Below are 24459 nucleotides of genomic sequence, written 5' to 3'. Positions count from 1 at the left end.
GCGCGCGCGAGTAAAAAGGCACACATACTTGTATGCATATATGTGACTGGAGGAAAGGGAGCTATATACATAGACAATCATAAAATGTGTCTACACTGTTATACGTAAATACATTCAGCCACTATATTTTCGGGTTGATACGTTTTGTAACAGGGTGATAAGTTAAGAGAGTTATGAATGTGATGCAAATTGCAAGCGACAAAAGTTAATGCGAACATGTGCTTAATTAGAACAATACATATATGTGTATAATGCGTCTTTTTTCCTTGCTTGAACATTTTCGGTGAAAAAAATACTTTAGATTTTCGAATTCATCGAAAGCGTTGGAAAATTGGAAAAAGTTTGATCGCCCTGTATAAGATACAGACGCACGCATCCGTAAAGATATTCTTTTTTGGGCACAAATACATACGCAACACAAAACAACCCAGCAATCACAGACCAAAAACAACAACAATGTGGCATATAAACAAGAGACAGAGAAGCACACAACAACTAATTGGAACTTGTGTGTTGAAAACTCGTATATTAAATGTCTTTTGTGAAAGTAAAGGAAGGAATAAAGTCAATTGCTTGGTCTCTTTTACGCATTATACACATATAAGCATGGTAGGATTTTTATATCATCATCCAGATGGATGCTCAACAGCAAAATTAAAAGAATGCGTGTTCGTACTGGGAAATTTATGACAAAGAATATTTTCGAATATTCATCGAATTAATGATTTATACTCTATAACATATTGTCATATATACTTCAGGCGTACTCGAGCTTTTTTCATTACTTTTTGGTTACAGAAAAACCAAAGCGTAAAAACCACCAACGTTAAGCACAAATTATCGAGATTTTAAATGTCAAATTTGGTGAGAGTGAAATGAAAAGGGCACGGAGAAAATGAGAAAAATATGAAGAAGGCACCACAAATTCGTTCATCAATTTATTAATTTTAAATTTTGTCTGTGATGGCGCAAACGTTTTACACATTCCATAAATGTAAAAACCACTATAATGCAATTTCCGAAAATGTAACATTTTTTTTATTTGATAACATTATTGTATTAATATCAAAATTTCTGTTTTTTTATGTTTGGAATGAACGAAAAGGTGAGGAAATCTATGGGCTTTTATTTAAAACTCAATTTCAGGCTTTTATTTGGTTTCTATAAGTTCATGTTCCAGTCTCTACTCAACAACACACTTCAAATGGTCCAACAATGTTTCGACTGGAAGTGTGCATTACAATGTAAAAATAGTCACAATTTAATGAATTTCTATGGCATAAACATCACAATTTCTTTCTGATATATATGCAATTTTTTTTAAATGGAAAACAGAACAATTTCAATGCCTTTTCTTGAGTATATCTTTGCTTCACTATCATGTCAAGTCTTTAAAAAATAAACAGTATTGCGAGTGAGGGAAAGAGAAAATCTAGAAAAAGAGCATATTTTGTACATATAAATTGCTTTTGGCACAAATTCGATGTATCGTTGTCGTTTTTTTTCATCGTCTTTACATTTATAAAATTGAAGTGAGAGAAACATCACTTTACAAAGATTGTGTTTTGAAATTAGATATGGGAATTTAAATGATTGTTGATAGACTTTTGGCAAGAGTCATGAAGTTTTTTTTATCACCTTTTCTAGTAACTACATCAATTTATTTTACACTAATCACAAACGACTATGAGTCTAAACTACATAGATCGACATAGATGAGCGATTGTGGTCGTTTCAAAGTTGTCTTCTTTTTATCAGATCACTAATGACCATACAAATTTGAAATAACAACACAAAATATCCATCTTTCTTTCATTTTCAAAAACCAAACAAAAAATTTATTTGGACACTTATAATTTTGCGATAACTGATTTCGTGAACTCCATTTGAATACTATAGAATTGAATTGGTTAAAACAAACAAACAAAAAATTGAAAATGTAAATGGTGTATTTACTCACCGGCACAGGACATTGGCAGCATTTTGAAAAGTAGTATTAATGGAAGCAGAAAAGTGATAAACATCTTTCTTAAATCGATGGATAGCAAAGTTGGAGATGCGAAACCTGTTTTCGACTGGAAACGTTGTCGCGCAAAATGTTTGCGTACGTTATTTGATGCGGTGCGCTTTTCCAAATCGTCATCTCGTTTAACGTTTAGATTGTTGTTTATTTTATTGTTATTATTATAATAATTAGTAATTTTTGTTTGATTCATAACGGATTGTTTCGATGAGTGTTGTGTTACTACGGAATCGCATGAACATAAAGACAACGGCGACATAGACGATTCGATTGGTTGTGAAGTTGGATTTTGTGTTGGTGGCAGTGGTAATTGTCGTTTCATATGTTGAGCAAATGTCGTTTGAGTTTTTATTTCTTTAATATAAGTTGCACATCCACTTTCAATTTGACACATCAATTGAGGTTGTTGTTTCGAATGCAAGTATGTTTCTACATTTATTTGGCCACTGCGTACACAATCCTTAATTTGTTTATTATTATTTAACGGGGCGTATTTGTTGCGCAAAATCATTTTATTGTTGCATCTTATAATGATGACGCTTCTGTTGTTGTAGATGCTTATATTTAATCGAGACATTGAATCCGATGAGAGTGACGTATCAATGTCGTTCAAAACACAGGCAATATTGAGATTTGTTTTCAGCACGTTATAAATTACTTGATTTGATAATGAAAACAGCAATGGTGATGACAACAATACATTCTGAATGTCAACCGATGTTATTTTCGTTGAATTTGTTTGCAAACAACAGTCGAATGGTGTTTGCAAAAAAAATTCCTTTCTTCTGGTATAATAAAAATACAGTAGCCAAATTTGAAACCGCTTGCACCTCCCAACGTTTTTCCAATTTTCATTTAATACAATATTCACGATGTGGCTGGAAGTATTCTTTGTTATAATAGTTGTAGAAGTAGTAGTAATAGTAGTAGTAGTAGTTGTTGTAGTCGATTGAAATTTCTCGTGATCATAGTCGTCGACATCGATCAATATGATGGGCGATTTGCTTGAATGCATTGCGTTTTATCAATAACAAAACAACGATAATTAGCATTCAATTCATTATTGCAAAAGCCCATACACACGCACACACCACTCTCTGTTTTACGCATATACACACATCTAGTTCCGTACGATGTCAGTACATGTTGATTGAATTAAACGAATGAACAACGGCATATTAATAATACGATAATGCAGCTATTTGAATGGCAGTGTTTGAGCTATGACTGTTGTAAGGAGACAGCTAACGTGTGCTTTCGGACCAAATAATCGTGATAATTTTTGTTGTTGTTTCTTTCTTTCTTTTTTATTTGCTTAGATGTGATTATTAAAAAGCAACAACGATGATTTTCTTGATCGATTCAGCGTTGGTGGTTTCGATTAGGCACCCATATTCCTTGAGATACACAACGAATTTAAAATGGATAATACGTGTTTCTGCGTTGCCAATCTACGTTGCTTGTTTCGATGCTTATTACAACACAAAATTTTATCGGATTTTTCTTCAGTTAATTTACGGGATGCATACATAGTCCTTGCTGTAATTCAGAAAGAAATTGTGAGTGAGCATTTTTATGAGACTTTTGTGAAGGTAAATGTACGAAAAATTACCATACTATCCGCTTCATCTGATTTTATTATTATCGCTAATATTTCGATTTATGCGCAGATAAGTTACAACCTATTCGATGAAGCGTTTTGTACGTATACCTGTAAATAAATAATTTGAAATCGTCAATTCTTTTTCACATCGGCTTTTTATTCACAATTTGCAGTGACATGAAATTGTATTTTTCTTTTGGAGAGGGACGTTTTCACTACCTATTGGCAATAAAGCAAAATAAAAAATTCAAGAACATGTTATTGTTATCTAGATTCTTATTGATTTCATTTAATCACAGACATGACTTTCAGTTCAATTAATAAAAGCTCAGTCAGATGGTTTAATGGGCAGCGGTGTTTGCATATGAAGCAAAATCATTTCTCTGATCGATGTCAACCATTGTTTAAATTAGATAAATGGCTCACATTATGTATAATTGACCCATTAAACTAAATTCAATAAAACGGCTATTCCGTTCGTATTTTTGTTTGTTTCTTTGCTTATTTCACTCACACTCCCAATATCTTTCTCTCTCTCTCTCTCTCCATACAACTCAACAAATGTCCATGTCATCTAATTCGAATCATATCAATTTTTCAATTTCCTATTTAAGCAACTAAAAAATACTCATCCATCACACATCATATGATTTTCAAATGGCCGCATCAAATCACGCGCGATATAAATGACGCACGCAAGAAATGTGCCAATTATTTGGTGCACTTGGTCACACACGAAAAAAACAGCAACTATATGTAAACCGCAGTTGTACCATGTATGTCGGACCTCATAACCATTTGTTTACTGGTCTTCGGTGTGCACATACACGAAAAAAAAAACAAATGAAGAAGCTTCAATCGGCGGCCAGTGACATGCGGTGATACATTAACCAGCAACAAATTGCTAGTGATGAGTATGCGAAAAGAGAATCTAAATACACATAATTTCCATTATGTAATCGACAAATGAAATCAATTTTATATGTATTTGTATAGCCATCTATACAACACTCTATTGCTGCAACTTTTCAAATTGCAAGCATATAAAATATAGAATGGTTCAATGTGGAACTATAAAGCATTGACTGTCTATATACAAGATTTGGCAAAATTGAATGCAGTTAAAATGTCGATGAGAGTGTTTGGTGTGTTGATATAAAACTTAAATCAATTTCTTTATTCTATAGGTATCATTGTGTCTTTTCTATGTGCTTGAACTTTTGTTTTTCGGTCATTCACTCAACTGGAAAGATTTTATTGGCAATAGAGTGTCAGGAAATAGGACGTTTTTCCAATGTAAATGGCATTCCAATTCGATGCACACTTCTAATATAGGAACACTACTAATATTTGGTTATTTATGAAAAAAGACTCATTTTCTCAATATTGGCCACGATAATGTTGGGCACATTGACTCTGGTCGGCCACAGGTCACACAGGCTATCGACAAATAAACACAATCAGCCGTTGAAAGCGTAAAAATAGCCAATATTAATAATCAACTCCATGGAACAACTCTGTGGGCTGCAGTCTTCTTTGTATGAATTTTGGGGGAAAAACGGCAATAGTGTATAAGCGTCTATCATGCCACTCCGTCTTTGTTCTCTTTATTAGGTTAACTGAACAGACGCGTTCATTCAACCAAAAACATGTCGAACACTGAATGTCAACAATGTAGAACTTACTTAGCTCTTCACCAATTTTTCTTCAATGTATAGTTATTCAAACTAATAAAATGCAACATCTCGTAATAAAAAGAATAGATTTTTTATTACATTTTGTTCTCATTTTACTTTCATCACAGGTATTTTTAGTAGAGGTCTCGGGTGTCTTAGTTCTGTTTTCCCTCTGGCATTCTTCTTTGTTAAGACTAACGCCCAAGTTGAATTCACGCCAAACAACTTGTTTTCAACACACATCACATTGTTATAAAGAGTTTACGCCAAAAAATGTTATCCTCATTTTTAAATTACAAATTAATTTGTTTTGTTTTGTTTAATCAGAATGGGTCATGAGAAAAAAAACATAAATTCAGTGTAACGCTATTATGATGCGAATCTCTGATGTAAGCATCCTTTTTTCATCTCTTTTTTTCAAATTATGACCGTCAATATTGGTATATCTACGAAGCACTCAAGATAAAAAGCTTCGAAATTTTTCTTTCATTCGATTTCACATTGTATTAATTTCCTTTGCTATTTTTTAACTTTAATATCAAATATGCTGTACATTTTTGATTATATTTTTTCTTCACACATAAAATTGGTATTTAAAAAAGACGAAAATTGCTTTTTTTTTGGTTTTCGTCGTTCTCCTTTTTCCTTCTATTGATATACAATTTTTCGATTCCAACACGCACAAACACACGCTTCTCATACATGCGAAAGAAAGAGAGGACGAAATAGAAGTCAACAAGAATCCAGTTGGACTATCGACTATGTGAGACTAAAATAAAACAATAACTTGCTCTTTCGCGATTATTCAGACAAATATTGAATACAAACTCAGTGAAATGTTCATGGTATTAATTTGGTTGTATGTTTATTTGTGGTATTCTTTTTCGTCACTTAAATCACTATTTCAATTTGACAAACAAATAAAAAAACGTTTAAAACGGGGTGAAAACGCAAAAAACGTATCGTAAGACGAAAAATGAGTCAGTTTTTTCTAAGTTTTTAATATTTTATGCCGTGAAACGTCACATGAATCGAGAGCACGTTAAATGAAAAAATTATAGGGAGCGGCTCTAAAGCGCACACTTTCTCCAATGAAATTGTGTACATAGTGATGTGTATCTGTATATCATTTAGCTCCCTTATTCCACTCTCTTTCGTTCTCTCGCTTTCATATCAACCACATAAATTGCATATTTTGGCAATGTAAAATGGTACATAGCCAGCATTTGGAGAGAAGCTTTTTCATGTGCAAGGATGGCGAGCGTACGTGTGCTTGTATGTGCGCCTGTGTGTGTACATTGAAACATTTGGTTTCGGATATATATGTTTGTTTGCGTTAGCGCAAAAGCTGACACAATTCTTTGTGTTCATGGTTGAAATCAAAGTGGCGCGCAGGTCGCCATCTGCAGGCACACATTTGTGCTACAATCGAAATTGCGCTAAAACCTGAAAAGACAACATGGGCACATAAATTATGCCAATAAAAACACAATATTTATAATATATTTGCAATGCTTTTTTTATTATTCATAACTAAGGGTACATGATGGCTGAGTTTTAGTAAAATCGTGATACAGTTATTTCAAATTTAAGAGAAAAAAACCACTAAATCTGTATTCATTGAAAAAATTTGATTTTCTCTAACTTATTGCTAATCTTTTTGCCAGTATTTAACGTACCAAAACAAGACAAATAATACAATTTTTTTTTTAATATTTCAAAACAAATCTACCATACCGTAAAAATTCACAAACTTTTATCTTCATACAAGCAAGATATTTAATACATGCATTCATATCGACTGATTATAACACTCGCCAATCGAGTGAATTTCTTTTTAAACATCATCATACCATGATAAGTTGCCTGCGATTATAAAACCTAAACATATTTTCATTAATTTTACTTTTCAAATCCGCAATTTGTTGATATAATGAACACTGTTAAGTATATATTTGTATGTGCCCATTTTTAAGCTGTACCACTTTGTGGTTGTTTATCAACTTGTTTAGTAAAAATGGTAGTGAAACGGTCAACTGTTTTTTTGTAATGGGCTTGATATTTTTTCAATTTAATTTGTTGTTCATCTAATTGAGCATCGATGAGTTGACTCTAAAATATTGGCACAAACAGAAATTATTATTATTTTTTAATCATATGATGAGTGAATGAAAATAATGAATTGTTTAACTTACCCGTTTAATGATGTCTGTGATTTTCATTGTTTTAACTTCATCTTGTTTGAATAATTGACTAGCTAAATAGTAAATGTCTAATACATATTTGTCCTTTGTTGATAACTTTGGATCGTCCCGATAATTTGAATTGATTTCAACGATTTTGTCTTTAAACACAACCTGTTTGGTAAAAATAATTGGAAAAAAGGCATTAATTAAACGGAGAATAGCACAAAAATATTTGTTCATTGAAAAAATGTTCGTACCGAAAATGCTTCAGTTTGATTTAAATCACATAGGGGACTTGTACATTGTTCGTCATCATTTAATTTGATGAAGATCCATTCTAGACGTAAATGTGCTGGATAAACTGCATAAAAACGGTCACGAATATACGTACTCATGTAATTTGAAACGGTGGCCAAATTCTCTTGGTACGTCTCCGTTTCAATGCAATCAATTTCAATTGGATCGGTCAAATGTAATTTAATGCGACCTGGTGCTGTCCATTCAATATTCACTTTTCCCAAATGATTATTCGTCATACAGTACATGTAGCCTTTAAGAAGACCAAATTCATTCGGTGATATCGCTTTGGTAGGAATCGAATTCATGTCTTTTTCCAGACGGTTAATCATATCGGATGGCTGCTCATCGTCGCTGATATCAATGGATTCGGGTTTGGATCCACATTCGCTTGGTACTTTTTCTAGAAGGTCATCATCTAAATTCTCCAAATCATCTTGTTTTGCCAATGATTTAACGGAACTAATTTTTGGTTGCATATTTAAGTCATCAATGTCGGAGAATCCATTTGTCATCAGTGTAACCTCTTCACCAGACGCAACCGATGAAATTTTCAATTGTAACGGTTCTTGTTTCGAATTATTTTCCAAACGCGTTGAAGTCAATTCCACAACTTTCGTTGGAACAAACACCTTCGATGATACTCGAGTGGCCACTATCGTGTCACTTGTACTGGCTGGAACCACTTTTACACCATTGGACGTTGTCGCCAATGTGAAATATCCACTACGAACTGATTGATTACTACTAGTTGATGCATTTTCATCATCATCATTTCGTTTCGAATCGGAAATTAGTTCAGGTGGCATGTCATTCTTTGAAAATACTTGATCAATTTTCAAGTGACTTTTCTTCGAATAATCATACTTTTTTGGCACTACATTTCCATTTTCGTGGGTTGTCGGATAGATCCATGATGCTAAACAGAACATATAAAATAGATGAGAAAAATGACATTTCCTTGAATTATATTGGATACCAACCTTTTGTTTTCTTTGTGTAGTTTTCGGGGTAACGTTTATAGTAATTTTCATGAAGCACCATATGATTTTCATGCTTTATAAATAGTGCAACATTTTGTCGATCGTTGTGCTCGTACGGTCCAATGAAAATGCGACTTTCATGCGTATTCACAACAAAAACTCTCGGTAAATTCTTCTTTGACGATAGTTCAATTGGTATCTTTAATCGTTTCGATTCTTGTAAACAATGTTGAATTTTTTTCATGCTTAAGAAGTCATGCCAATTATGAAACCAAAGATGTGTAAAATCATCACCAAGATTTATCATTAACAATCGTTGCGTTAATCGGCATGGCAATGGCAGTGTCAAACCCATTGATGTATTTTCGAAATATCGTTTGACCTTACTTCTGGGCGTTTCTAACGATTCAGTTTGTTCACCGGCAACATTTTGCGGTTCACTACTCGATAATGGACTCGATGTACTATCACATTGATTTGACGACTCTTGTAAATCAATCGATTCATTTGAAGAATTTCCGACCACTTTATCATCAGTTAATGGTCGAGCATTTTGAATTTCACGAGTTGTTAGCAGCCGATAAAGGTTGTTAATCTTTTGGCTTAGTTTTGGATTTTGATCAGGTGTTGGTTTCGATCGAATTTCATCATCCATATACTTAAGATCGCTATGCAGAACGCCACATATTCGCCAAAAATGTGTTAGCCGTAACAGAAGCATTGCTGTTTTAATAGAAAATACAATGTTATTTAAACGTAACATTAAGTGGGAAAGTGCACAAATTCGAAGTTAAAGCACTTACATAAATATTTGGTTCTATCCGATTGGTATTCATTCCTCAGCATTTTGGCAACCATTGGCAAACTATTCACATCTTCAGTGTAACTAATATTGGTGACACGAATCAGTTTTTCATCTTTTGGTGTAACATGTGTGGTGGTCAATGCCAATAAACGTAGATTATTCTTCAGTTCAATGTCCCAAATGAAGATTTGATGCGATTTGAATGCTAATAATATTTGATTCCATGGAACTATCGACAGTTTATTTGGATTGTGATTCAATGACAAACGATTACGTTCTTGTAATGAAGTTAAACGATGCATTGTTTCTGTGATTACTTGATTCATATGCTGAAGTGATTTATTTGTTGTTGTTGAATGTCCGTTTGTTAATTTAGCTGCTAATCGTCCATGCTCCATTGATTTTGCAAGCATATTTTGAGCTTGATTATATTTTCGGCACCTCATTATCCTTTGATGCAATAAACTGACGACATCTGTATTTTCGGCAAAATTACATTCATTTCGTAGTTTAATCAGTTCTTGTTGCGTTCTTCGTGGACGTTTTCTCCAATCGAACACCCGTGTTCGAGCAGCTAATGGTATCGTTGAAATGACGGGTTGAGATTCTGGTGTGATAATCTTCGGAACAACATCTGGTGTAACAATTTTTGAAATCTTTTGCAATGGTTCATCGCCACTGCCAACACCATTTTCACGTTCAAATGTGTATTGTCTTTTGCGTGGCGTTATCATTTCCCAACCGCCTGGACCAATCAAATCGTTCTTTTTATTTGCAAAATTAAATATACGACCTTTTTGTGCTCGTCCTTTGCAATGACACTTATAAAGGCAATGCACTAAGCACCATGGTTCCACCCCAAGTTCGGGCAATGATTTTAATTCGACACGCACATGTTGAAGCGATTTTATTAAATTGTAACGATGTTTATTTGGTGTTGGACGGGGTTCAATTACTGTTACTTTCTCCTCTGGTCGTCGTCGTTTTGATTTGAAAATCGTTTCGGTTTCAGTGTCTTCGAGATAGGTTTCATCATTTGTGAAACGTTTTGGTTTTTTCGAGCTACGTTTTGTGGCGGTCGAAGTGTTTGGCAACACAAACATATCGTTTTCCGAAACAATAATCGTTGATTTAAACTCTTTTTCCTCTTTGGCTAGGCAAGCATTTGCTCGCGCTTGCAATGCATCAAAACTGTTGTTCAAATAAAATGGATTGCCCTCCTTAAATGGTGACTGTCAAGAAAGAAAGAAAGAAATAAGTATGGTAAATTCATTTGAAATGAATATGCATTGAATTAAATCACTTACATTGACACAAACACATTCAAACATGCATTCTGGCCGTTGACAATGTATTTGAATGTATTTGGCCGTATCAATGCTTCCGCAAACGCATCCCAATTTACAGAATGATTTCTGACACAGTTCATCGGTCTTTTTACTCGTTGACATTTCGTTGGCCGTATCAATGACGGTGACATTCAATCGCCTCAGTTCCTTTCTGTAATGAGAAAACAAATCATTACACAATATGTAGAATGTAGATAACTACAGAAATCAGAAATGATTTCAATCTTACATCAGTTTATTTTTCGATGTTTTTTCCGATTTAGTATTTTTGTCTTTTTCTGTTTTAAAAGTAGTTTTGGTAGATTCTTTTGACGCACAAACCGGTTCAACTCTGCCAACATAATCAATATCCGGATCTTGTTTTATAAAATTCGTATCATTTACTGCTATCGCAATCGAATCAATCATGTTTGTTAAAATGTCGGCGCATTCAACGGAAAGTTTATCATTCGGATCGACATGTTTTTTAAACGATAAATAATCGTCGTCATCATTTTCCCGATAGAATGATTCGATATGCTCGTTAACTGTATCATTTTTATTAAACACAATTGACGATCGCCTTCGTCGTCTAATCAATATCTTTCTTTCATTATTTTCATATGGAATATTAAAAACAATTGATTCGGGAGGTTCGGTGTCTGGTTTTTTGTACTTTCGTCGATGTTTTTTTTGCTTTGGTGGTTCCCTGACAACTGATGCGGCAAATTTGGCCCATTCCGGTGTGATAACATTCGAATTTGTTGGAATTGTTTTAAGAAGAGGTTTGATATGATCAGAAAGTGATAAACCAACTTGCGGCCAAACTTCTAATTGAACCATCGGCAATTGAACTAATTCCAATGGTCCATACTCCAAATCAAATGAAGTCTTTCGATTTGATTTACATTTGACTTTCTTACATTTCGGCCCGGGTGTCAAATATTCACGTGAAAACATGCACAGTCTTGATTTTTTTAATAATGCCAATTTTTCTTTTGTCTGTGATGCATCTTCTGTATTTCCATTGGCATTTTCTTTATCATTAACAATGACTTCGATGTTATTGATTTTAATATCATCGATGGCCGGACATTTCTTTGGACATTCATTCCAAATGTATGATAATCGTCGATTTGTAGACGACAACTCATTCGGTTTTATGTCAATTGCGAGTTTATTTGGATTATCACCTCGGCTACCGGCCAATTTGATTTCTTCACCATCGAACAATACTGTACGATAGAAAAAGCGATTGTTTGACGTTGATATCCAGCAAGCTGCTCGCCAACAATCACGCGTAAATGGTATACTTGTATTTTGAATGCTACGTATCATAGTACTATCATATGAAGGACCCTGTCTGACACGTTTCTTTAGCTCATGATACACCGTCGATTCATTTTCAATGATTAAAATACTAATGTCATTCTGTTGTTGTAAAATCATTCGTTTTTCGGCCAATGTACGCGGACGCTGCATATCATTCGGCCGTTCTGGTACTGATAAACTCGGTGGTTGTGCATCAAATGTCATGAGCGCTTCATCGCGACTACATCTTATCGGTGCAAATGGTAATTGATCGTTGCTTTTTTCCAATAAATTCTCTTTCATAAACGTGTCCAATGATTCACTGAAAAAAGCCGCCGAATGATTATTCGATGAGGATGGTACCTTTGGTGTGGGCAAAAGTGCAGAAACGTCAACGTTTTTATTCGAAATATCAAATCCAAGAAATTCCATCGACATCGATGTTTCCGATTGATTTGAATCATCTAAATTTGAATCAAGTGATGCATATAAAAGACTCTCAACAGTGTCGTCGCGTTTCATTCGTTTAGCTGGTACGGCTGAACTCATTGTTGGCGATTGTGTTGATCTCAATTTCGACGAACGTTTCGGCAATATCGATTGAAATTTATTAAATAATGAATCTATCATACCACCAATTGCTTTTGGTGACTTGTTCGCCTCATTGTTCTCTTCATGGCTTGTGCTTTTGGCATTTTTATTAGTATCATCATCAGCAGCTGATTTCGGACTGCACTCCAATGAATTATTGGTCGATTTTGACGTACCAACATCATTAACGCTTCTTCTTGAATTTGTGTTTGTATTTGTGCCAGATTCAATCGATAAATTCGAATTGGAACGTCGAAATGATGAATTTTTACTTCGTATATTTAAAGGACGACTCTCTTTTGGTGCGAATAAAGAATTATCACTTTTGCCCATTTTTAAGAGTTTTAGCTGCTGTCGCAGTTTCTCATTGATGTCACCACCTATGCCATAAATTGATTTTTTTTTTTAAATAACATTGTTTCCCATTTGTTTCATCATATTATGTGATTGATTTGTAAAATAATAAATTCATAAAATAATTATGTCATACGCAAATTAAGCATACTCTTATATATTTTTTAAAACAACATAACAATAAATCTTCAACAAATATGGACCGTAATCTCTTCTTCTGTATTACGAGACTAATTAAGCTACATTGTGTATCACCTGAAGATTTTGATGATTGTCCTTGTGATTCTTCATCAACACAATTAATTTGCTCGCTATCATGAACAATTTTATCAACTGTACTCTGTTTAACTTCATTCGGTTCATCTTCATTGTCGTTTGTACCTAATAAAAGAAATTACAGCAAAAAAAAATTGAGATAAGAGGATGATTATTTTTCAAGTTCATTATTGGACAAAATTAAATTTGATTGCATCGCGTTTCTAAAATGCACTTACTTTCAATAATTTCATTTTCGTCCGTAAAATGATTGGAAATTTTCTGAAGGCCCAAACCCCAGATTTTGGTTGCATCGCTTGAGTTTGTTGTTGCTTTTGTTTTATCATTGGAATCGTTTTCGGTTATCGTGCAATTTGTTTGTGCTTTTGGTGGCGTTGAGATAATTTCAATCACATCGCTGTCATTACTATCATTATCCTCATCACTTTTATTTGTTTGATTAGAATTGGTGCCGGTACTTTCGCCGCCATTTGCATGCATTTCGGTTGATCGAACATTTTTTGATGTGGTTTTTTTCTTTTGACGTCGAACCTTTTTTCGTTTCTTTTTCAGCTCTTTGTGTTGTTCTTTTCGGCCATATTTCGTTAATAGAGTATTACCATAAAATCGCCATGTGTGCGGATGACGTTTTTTTGCAAATCCACCTTTTTGCACATATGCATTGAACAACACAGTTAAAATATAATTGTATTTGCTATTTTTATACGCTGGCAAATGGTGTACGATTGAAAATCGACGTTTGGTAAAGTATTTTGTATAATATTTTATTAAATTTTGTAAGCCGGGTCCCAAGTAGTTAGACGTTATTTTGAGTGGTTTCACAGCCGAATTGATTATAGCACGTTGTTTATTCGAAATTCGCATCATTTCGATTCCGTTCTATATGCAGTCACAAAATGGAATTGATCGACACAACCTTTTCGAGATTTTGTTGAAACCATGAAATAGAGAAAAAGAAAAATTACAAATAGAAACACAAACTGTCATATGGCATAATTAAACAGGTTAGAATGTGAAAAAAGCATAGAGAAGATAAAAAAAATAAATCCTAAATGAAACGCACAATCATGAAAAATAAACGTTATACACACATTAAAATGGCTTTGAATTCTTGCTGCGTTTCATTTCACACATTTTAATTCGTCTTTTCTCATTCGCTTCTATTATAATCAAGCATGTACACACACGCAAATGATAATAGCCAAACTGTTTTTATTATAAAACAATTTCTCAATAAAAATACTCACATTAACATTACCGAACATTTATTGAATTCATTTTATTAAAAAACAATCGAAATTTGTTTCGTTTTACTTTCTAATTTTAATTTCACTTAAATATGATTCAATAATAATTTCTTAAACAATACGATGTGATGAATGAAAACATCACTTGAACCTTTTCCTATATTCAACTCTACAGTATGTATACAATATAGACTTATAGTGTATGACAGTTCAACGCGCAAAACCAATGTGAACGCCATATTGAAAAAACAAAGATGGCAATAATAATGTCACGGAACTTGACAGTTTCGATCAGTTTTCGGTATTATCGCTCTCTTTCTCTTTTTCGCCATTTTACTTTTAATGAATGAATGACTCAATACGAATACTCGATTTGAACATGAGACATCACAGGATTTCAAAAAAAAACAATGAAATTTTTTTTATACGTAATTTGATACAAATAAATGAATGTTAGCCATAACACATTGAGAAATTTGAGAACGCATTCAATTGTTTTATGCTTACTTTTTAATTAGAAATATAATATTTTGTGCGATTATTTTGGATTTTTTTAACAAATATTTCTTGAGTTGATAGGGCAGGGCTATTTAATCAAACTGATAATTTTTTTTCTGTAAATCCGACTTTTTTTTAATGTATATGAAAATCGAGTTAAAATAGACTTTGGATTCGATTGGTTACGAAAGACTCACGGTTTTAATGTCTATTTTGATAAAACAAATACTTTTTCAAAACAAATATTCCATTTTTGAAATGATTTTTGTTCACGATCTCGAATCGATGAAACGTGATTCTTTGCTTACAAAGTGATTCTTTACCATGGAAAGTCCTAGTTCCAAAGTGAAATTTAATCTGAAATAAAATATAGGTTCCGGTATAACTCCACAAATCTGGGAATTTTGAAGAAAAATTATACATCCTAGAAGAGGTTGTCATGAATTCTAATCGAATAGCACATGCGGAAGTGTTCCAAATTTTTGAAAGAAAGAAAAAATTCTTTTTGTTTTTGCTCGATAAAGAATATTTTTCTAAAAAACCTTGAGAAAATCTGAAATGCGTTTTCGTTTTAGATTCAGATTATTATGCTAAAAATGGAAATTCTTAAAAAAAATCTCCATTTCCAAAATGTCGTGCTTGGGGCTAACATAAGATGGCGACCAAAAATAGGTACTGAAACAAAATGAACATATAATAAATTTTAAGATTTAACTAAATACTTACTTTTCACCAATTCGCCGTTAATTAAACTTTATGATCACTTTCTACAATAAACTGGCCAATTTGAAAAAAGAAGATCGAATTCAAGCAATATTGTTTCTTCGCATTAAAATTTTGTAGAATTTTAACTTGTGTGCCAACTCATGAATAGACCTTATAACAATATGAAATTTAAATGACCTCACCAATCCGACGGCATCCTATTTAAGTTCCGTAAGTGCGCATAAGCATATACAATAATTTAAGCGACTATAGCGTTGGTAACACTGTTGATTTCGTGTATTATATTAATGTCTGACATTTTGTTTTGTGTGAGCTCTTTTATATTTGCATATGTGCAGCACATGTGCGCATTATATTCACGATACCCATACACATATTTGATATTATTTCTTTTTCGAAAACGTATTTCGTAAAGAAACTGATCTGAAAACGGATTTATCATCAGTAATAGTGATGTCATATCAAATTTCGATTAACACACACACGCTTCCTTTTTGTGTGTTAGACAAACGATTAGATCAAGCTTTGAACTATCAATATGATGACACAAAATATTTCTGTACCGATTCGTCATTGTTTTCGGAGATATATTTTGTATTTTTTTCCCAATGCCTTTTCATAAGACACTCTTAACAAAATCAATTTTTCTTTAAAAATGCCGATATTTTTTGTGGAATTGTTGATTAGAATCGCAAATGTATTATTTCAAATAGAAGTTTAAACTCGGAATTGGTTTTGGAATACAAATTTCATAAGAGATTAAAATGAAAAAGAAACTGCCAAATCATTTGATTCTAACTACAAAATGACAAAATTTAAGTATGTTACTTACTTACACAGGGTAATGACACTCATATGATTTTTACAATTTTACAATCAACAGGTAGCGGTTGAGCTCAAGGTGAAGAAATAAACATTTTTGTTGGCTCGAAAATCGGTTGAGTTGCTTTTGTTTCGTGAAATATATAATTTACTGAACACAATCAACATCCAAATTCGAGGAAGTATTCAAGAATGTTTTGAAGCCGCTCAATCTATTGCATCGAATTTTACAGAGGAAGAAATTGAATTATAAATCATAAGTATGAAAATGTACTTTTTAGAAAATGTGTACCCCATGTAATTCGAAGCCATTTCTACAGTTAAATCGAAAGTGTCTTCGAATACCAACGGACAAACTTGTACTTCGTGTACTTTTTTCGGTTTCTCACCGAAAGGCAATAACAGTGCCAACGAAAATGAATGATGTTTTCTTTTTTTTTCACCTTTTTCGCTTATAATTTAAATTTTATTATGAGATATATGCATATACTGCAAAAATGGCGCCATTTAGGTAGTCTTGATTACAAATATATTAGCTCTATCAATATTTCACGCGGTAGAGAATCGAATATTTGAAACAACGTTTCGAACATTTGTTCATGGAGAGATTGAGTTAAATGAGCTCTACTTACCAAGCTATTTGACGAACAAATGCTGTGTTCTATGGATTGTAAAAGGTCGAACTTCATATGGAAAATCGTTGCATTTTAAACAGACAATATATTTAGCTGTCACCATCTGGATATTACAGCTCATCTGGATATCGTCAGCAGATGATACGAAGTGAAAACAATAGAAGTGATTGTTATAGGTATATAAGCTTGTTATATACTGGTATTACTATAACAATCACTTCTATTGTTTTCACTTCGCATCATCTGCTGACGGCATCCAGATGAGCTGAAATATCCAGATGACGGCAGCTAAATATATTGTCTGGTTGATTTTCTTCATAACCAAAATTGAAGGCTGCGTACTCATATTTATGCTACAATTTTTTTTTTTCAAAATTATTTGTTTTCATTGAGTTTAGGTAAGTTTACAGCATTTTGTTTTAAGCCTACAAAAAAATTTCAAAAATGGACCCCTTTTTTGGCTATACTTATAATCTTGCCTGACTCCGAGATTTAGTAAATCCAACATTTTATGTAACGTATCTTGGCATGAGGCAAATCACGCTAGTGAATACTAGAAAAACTGATAAATCTAGTGCGAAGAATGACGTCACAAACGAAGCCAACTTCACACCAAAGGCCATATAATTTATATGAAAAACTACTGAGAGGCTCTCAGTGAGAGCCAACTTCACGCACTAGCACTAGAATTTTCTAGTTTTCTAGTGAAATCTTATCAAAAACTAGATGCACTAGAATTTCGTGATTGACCCCATGTATCTTGGTCTTAAAAAAGTGTACATTAAGTGTAGGTTACAATTTCGTCTGCTATGAAATTGATTGATTCGGCCATACTAGTCTTATTACCGAAAAATTCTAAATCAAACGTAGGATCATTTTTTCATCATTACTTCCATTGCTCCACAATTCCTGATTCATTTTCCGATTTTCCATTCTGTTCCATTACTTATTGATTAATTTTCATTTTTTCCATTGTTCTGATCAACGTAGGGTTGTTTAAGTGAGATGTATTAAAACAAAACGAATAAATTTATTCCGATCAGTTAAATACTTCGAGATGAGATGAATTATTTTGATTAGCAGCATTCAACTAATCATTCAAATTATCATTCATTAAAAAAATCACATAAACCACATTCCGTGTGCATGAACGTCTATCAAAAAAATTTTCACTTCAAAGATTTAAAACCAGACTGAACCAATAAGTGCTTATCAGGGGTAAAAGAGCTCAATTTATATTAGAGGTGTTGGTTCGAGTTCATTTGGTTGAGCATACTAACCGATTTCTGAATCTAAAGTAATAATGTTAAAATCACGTTGGAGACTATTATCTAGATGGTATTGCTATAACTGAAAATAATCTCGAGTTTTGACATAGTAAATAAAACATAAACTTTCTAAGTGCAAAGAAGTCGTTTCGAAGTATCTACTAAGTTAAATTCTCGAGTATATAAAGCGTTTTTGAACTAAAAACGATGTTGACGTGATACTAACCATATCTTTCAACTGGATCCGGACATATTTCTGGTGAAATAAAAATTTACACAAATGAAAACGCATAAATTGTGTTCATTTTATTTTTATTACAATTTTCTTATTACTTTATTTAAAAATTAAAAAAAAATCAATAATAAATGATTGGTTAATGCATAGTGAGATTTATTAATAAGAATGTCGATCTTTTTTACTTCTTTTTATATATGAATTTGTTTTCCATCTGTCTTCTCTATCGAATGCGAATGCATATGGAAAACAAAATAAATAAATCAGCTTGGTTTTTTTTGTTTTAAATATTAGATGATGCTATAACAGAACAGAGAAATATTGTCTCGCAAACAGAACTAAACTAAATGCTCGGTTCATCATAATGCTTTTCTAATTTGCATATTATGTTGTTTATGTGTGTCTCTTGTGTCTTGGCTATGTGCATGATGTTTGATGGATTTTAGTGCCGTCTTTTTTTTCTTCTCTAATTTCAGTTGCATTGTTTGTTTCAATATTATAGGTTTGGTTTTTCACTTTAAATTTCATCATTCATGTATGAGTTTCGAGCAGGATGTTAAATGGTTTCATATTTTTTGTCTTTGTCGTCAACACAGTCTTCTTACAATTTAAGCGATTTAATTAATTATTTATATGTGTTGTTATGAAATTGTTTTCATAAGAAATCCATTGAAATAAATTTGTGAAAACAAAAAAACAAAACAAAATTAAACCTTGTCTTGTTCGCCATCGTTAGTTGATCTGATTAATTTATACATACGAACTTGTTCATTTTCTTTTATCGTCATATGGTTTGTTTTTTTTTTATTTTGTTTTTTTTTTTGTCAAATGAAATTCTCTCGTTTTGATATAATTGAGCTATACAAAACAAGAAAAACAAAAATCGACCGTCAGTTTAAATTGTTTGTTTCATACGAAATGAAATCGCCATTGCGCATACATTCATTGACATGTGCTACCAGAACAGATATAAAATATATGTATAAATATAAATACATTTGCATGGTAGATTGTGATATCGTTTTGTATTTTCAAACAAACAAACAAAAACACACCGTTTTTGTTTAAAAGTTAACAAAACGTTCTCTATGGATCACGCATTTGTGCAATTTGTCAATATATTCGAATATCATCATGAAATAATGTGAATAATGTTGGGCTTAATCAATTCATCATCACATATGCAAAATGCTCTTTTTGGTTTCTTATTTTCATTAAATCTGTCTAGCGTCTACTCGTCGGCTTATATCCTCCATATACCGCTATACTTACTCCGCACAACAAACAAAAAAAAATCTATCAATTTTATCACTCACTTCTACGCATCTACTAATGTTACTTAAACGCTATTCCCATTCGTAAATCTAATTATTTCAATTTTATTTAGGTTTTTTGCTTTTTTCATCATTCAATTTCTGAATCCGTTGCGGTTTTCTGAAATGTATTTAACATGTCTACATGCACAATTGTATTTGAAAAATAATTCAAATATTATTATTACAATCGTTCGAATTAGTCGTAGTCGAAATTCAATGTAATTTCATCTTCTTGATAGCATTTAAAATATGTCAACTTGCATTTTATATAGTTTTATGGATTTTTGTTTTCTGTATAAAAGAGTTTCTTGGCTAATTTACACATCTCCAACAAGTTTTTGTCTTCGTCATTTTCTTCGCGTTCTTTTTTTTTTTGTCACGGAAAACCTTCGAAATAAGTGAATAGATTTTGGTGATGCAAACAAAATGCATGTACTTTGTCGTTCGTGTCCATATTCATCAACCAAAAACAGTTTGGCTTGCACCACAAAAATGCATGCACATCATTCGAAGCAACCATCATCAGCAATGAGATGTAAATTAGTATGTTTTGTTAGAATACGTTTAGTTGAATTGTTCTTCTTTTTTTTGTTATATAGTTTTTCACGTCAGTTTAATTATTAAATGTATATGGATCGCTTAAAAATTCAAAACTACGTTATTTAAAACTACGAAAATTATTTTTATGTACACATTTTGAAGTCGATGTGACAGTATTCAGTATTAAAAAGGAAAACTAACAAATAACGTTGTGTGAGCATGTTTTGTTGGACATTTTTGGACTGTTTTAAATCTAAATTTCTTAAAATTCCACTTTTTAGTCTTGTCTTCGTTTTTAATTCGATTGCCAATTTTCCCTATCGTTGCCGGTTTCAATGTACTGCATCATAAATGAAAGAACATTTTAAATGAAATGATGCATCGCCACAAATTGTGATTCAAACAGTTCAAATGTTTTACATTCATCCTCAAAAGTTCATATTTCATATTTCTTTTTTCATCGATCAATCGTTCAATTTATGCCAATATATGAAGTTCATTACTCTTATGCACTTTGACTTTTCGCATAGCACACATTAATTTAAGATAGAGCGCACGCTATAAAGCGCATGCATTTCGATGATTATTTTGCACATTTATACAACGAAAAAAAAAAAACAAACAAACAAATAAACAAAAGAAACTGTTTGAAATCACATATTATTTTGTGGTATAAATATCGTTTACACATAATATGTCAACGCAAAATTAATTCCCGGCTTCAGAAACTTATTTATTTTTTCCGTTAGAACCGTATTCATTTGATTAAGTTGAACTTAAATCTTTCTGTGCGTTAAATGACCTGTTCATTTTTCCAATATATTTTTCATCCCACTGAATTTTAGTAACACTTGTATGCTTTTTCAAACAATAAAACCGCAGCCGGAAAAAGTGAAATTTACAACCGGCCTCTTTTACTTTAATTGTCGCGAATCACTCACTTCAAAGCAATGCACAATCTTTTTGTTTTTAAATGAAAATGAAAAGACGAAGAATGTTCTTTTTACGGTTGAATTTTATGACAAAAAAAGAAGAAAAAATATTTCAAAAAATGAAACTGGTATAAACCTAATCAAATCATTTCAATATATCATAAATATTTATATAAAAAAATCTCAACCAGAATATTGTTGATAGTAACAGTTATTGAATGATCCTTAGAAGTTAAACAAAGTAAGTGAAAAAAATAATAATAATAAAGAGAGTTTTGCTTGCAGTAAGCAACGAAAAAAAAAATGTGTTTGAAATGAAAGCGCCTCGTTTTTCGTTCTAGTCTATGCGAACAGTTAAATTAAATGTACATTTTACATATAAAATCCTCATAATATAGTTAGTCTTATGAACATAGGCCCTGGCAAGAATCGTGTCTTATTTTCTCTCATTCTCATTGTGGCTCCCTTTCGACAACATTTTCAATCAAACAGAGTGTCACATACGATTTATTACCTCTGCCACCATTGTTTGAGTGGTTTTGTTTTGTGTTGGACTGTTTCTTTTTTTGGTTTTTCACCTTTGGGTCAACGAGTTCCGACAAACAAAATTCAAACTTAATGAACTTCACATGGTTCGTTCTGATATATGTACATAAAAGCGATCATAGTATAGGAGCAGTTGACAAAAATGTGACAATATAATACTATAAAATCGGGATCCGCGTTATGTTCGTTCGACCCCATTTTGTGTAACTTATACGTTGACTGATTCGACACTATTAGCAGTTGAAAAATTACAAACGAACATCTAAGCCTAAAAATAAATGTTTAATGCATCGTGCATTTGATCGCCACTTGCAGCGACTAATATATTACATTTGATTCTTCAATATTCTAATCATCATTTTTGAAAGAAAGTGTATAACATTCAAATGCCAAATTTGACAATTAGTGCAGATAAGAAACAAAAGTTTTGGAAAATGTTTAATTGAAACGAAAAGAGGAAAGAAAATTTAGAATTGATGCACACATTTGGATCATCAAACCCATTGAGTTGGAATCGAATGAAATTATTTTTGCTCGTTTTAATTGAAGACATTCTAATAAATTGAATGTTTAAAGGGGTGAATGTGAAATGACATGACAAATTTTTCAACAAAATTCTGCGCTCAAGTGTGCGAATACTTTTTTATACGTTGTATATATAGATAAATGTTAAATAATTACTCTTATAGTTACATTTAATATTTTTTGTTTTGTTTTGTCAGTCTTTTCTCCCACTTGCTTTTATAAGGCAGCTTTTTATGGGCACCATTAAACCAATATGTTTGATGGAACGGGGGATTTGCGTGTGTAATTTGTGTATGAATTGTGTGGGTGTCTATATTTGCGTGTGTCTGATACCATTTGATTGTGTTGTTCAAGGGATTTTCATTCAATAATATTTTTTGTTGTTGTCTATCAGATATTTGGGACCATCTTGAGGCCCACTGCAATTCTGATCGTATGCTTTTTTTGTTAAATGTCTAGGATTCGGTTTTTTCTTTTGTTTCTATCTCATTGCATATGTGTATTGATGTCGATGTGAATGTAAAAGTGTTGTAAGAAATAAGTGGTCTTTTTTAAGCTTAATTCTCGTTTTTTTTTCGGCGCTTTGTGTGCAAATTTCGGTTTGGGGCTTAATAAAAAGTTTGCCTTTTTTTAAATGGTAAATTCGAACAAATAGATAGAAAAATGATGAATTTTTTTTTCTCCTGGTTTTTTATTGGATATGCGCTATCAAGTGGCTGAGAGGCTAAAGCAGCACCAATAAAATAATTTTACATTACACATTTGAATATATGTGTTCGTTTAATTTTCATATTTTTAGTTCATCTTTCTTAAGATTTGCATCGTCGCATTCGAAGTCAGATTGTGTTTTTCGTAAAAATTGGATTTTTGACATTGATTTCATTTCTTGGTTTTTTTTTTTGCGCAAATATATGCTCATCACCTGCCTATGAATAATACAATAGAAAACTCAAAAAAGAGTAGAAAAAAAGTAACGATAAAAAATGTTTTGAAAACCGGTTTGATTTTTATTACTTCTTAGAATTAAAACATCTCCTTGAATTATTTTGTAATAAAAAGTTAAACGTTTTATTGCTCACATTAAACATTTTTTGTTTGTTTGTTTGTTTAAAAAAAACATAAGCTTTTGCACGAACATATCTATTTTGAAAATTCATCAGCGTTCTCGCATTTTACTTTCTATCAATGAACAAGTGTGTGTATGTGTATCGAAATGTTTGATTTTTACTTTTTTTATTCATATAGAACAAAAAATTATTTTTGAATGACTGAAATTTTATGCGCATAAAATTTTCATTTTGTGAAGCAACTTAGATAATCTGATTTGAAATTAATGCATATTATTATGTTAATTTACTTGATTTTTTTTTCTTGTCTTTGTTCAAATGTTTTCTTATTATTCCGCATCGATTTATTTTCATATTTTTAATCGACCTAAACATACGCTCATACAAATATCGTAAGCCATCAACTGAGATATGTGCAATGTGCATAATCAATCTTATGTCATAAATAATTAATCGAAAAATTGTACGAAAATTCGTTTATCAATTTTCCAGTCGTTTTTTTTTATAAAGAAATAATACACGTTGCGTATGTGCTCGTGAATGTATGCTTTTTTTTGTTTCAAAGTAAATTTGCTGATGTTTTTTTTTTCTTAATTCATTTCATTTAAGTAGGCTTCTTCGAAGTCGTGTACACATTTCATTTTGGGAATCTTATTCGTTCGTTTCTTT

General features: G+C 32.1%; 2 protein-coding genes across 6 annotated transcripts in view; both read right to left on the bottom strand.

Moving 5' to 3' along the window:
• LOC116345699 (cubilin) overlaps positions 1 to 6356 on the bottom strand; it is a 30818-nt gene extending 24462 nt beyond the window's left edge. For 2 of the 4 annotated variants that reach the window (XM_031775308.1, XM_031775310.1), the window contains exons 1-3: positions 6131 to 6355; positions 3636 to 3734; positions 1961 to 3562 (exon numbers count right to left, since the gene is read on the bottom strand). In XM_031775308.1, coding sequence (XP_031631168.1) covers positions 1961 to 3038 — 1078 coding nt within the window. In that variant the 5' untranslated portion in view covers positions 3039 to 3562; positions 3636 to 3734; positions 6131 to 6355. Of the gene's footprint in view, positions 1 to 1960; positions 3563 to 3635; positions 3735 to 6130 lie in introns of all 4 variants that reach the window. The other 2 variants (XM_031775311.1, XM_031775309.1) reach the window with 2 other exon arrangements.
• A 466-nt stretch (positions 6357 to 6822) lies between these two features.
• On the bottom strand, positions 6823 to 16028 carry LOC116345684. Of its 2 annotated transcripts, none has more exons than XM_031775285.1 (10): positions 15905 to 16028; positions 13652 to 14349; positions 13413 to 13538; positions 11152 to 13183; positions 10881 to 11073; positions 9572 to 10805; positions 8769 to 9491; positions 7746 to 8704; positions 7498 to 7659; positions 6823 to 7414 (listed from the first exon to the last, which is right to left on the bottom strand). In XM_031775285.1, the coding sequence occupies exons 2-10, from the start codon at positions 14298 to 14300 to the stop codon at positions 7274 to 7276; spliced, it is 6219 nt and encodes a 2072-aa protein (XP_031631145.1). In that variant the 5' UTR covers positions 14301 to 14349; positions 15905 to 16028; the 3' UTR covers positions 6823 to 7273. The 2 variants fall into 2 exon arrangements, with proteins under 2 accessions (XP_031631145.1, XP_031631144.1); XM_031775284.1 differs by lacking the exon at positions 15905 to 16028 and adding an exon at positions 14681 to 14855.
• Between the last annotated feature and the right edge of the window lie 8431 nt (positions 16029 to 24459).

This window comes from Contarinia nasturtii, unplaced genomic scaffold, assembly GCF_009176525.2.
Source record: "Contarinia nasturtii isolate CC-2019 unplaced genomic scaffold, AAFC_CNas_1.1 Cnas_scaffold_1371, whole genome shotgun sequence".
Classification (NCBI taxonomy): domain Eukaryota; kingdom Metazoa; phylum Arthropoda; class Insecta; order Diptera; family Cecidomyiidae; genus Contarinia; species Contarinia nasturtii.
This window is presented reverse-complemented; position numbering and strand designations above follow the sequence as displayed.

Excerpts from the sequence above, each read along its gene's own strand:
- LOC116345684 (XM_031775285.1), bottom strand. The coding sequence starts at position 14,300 with ATGATGCGAATTTCGAATAAACAACGTGCTATAATCAATTCGGCTGTG. Across the intron at positions 11,074-11,151 it reads ACATCGAAAAATAAACTGAT|AAAGGAACTGAGGCGATTGA; the intron begins GTAAGATTGAAA and ends TTCTCATTACAG. Across the intron at positions 9,492-9,571 it reads GGATAGAACCAAATATTTAT|CAATGCTTCTGTTACGGCTA; the intron begins GTAAGTGCTTTA and ends CTATTAAAACAG.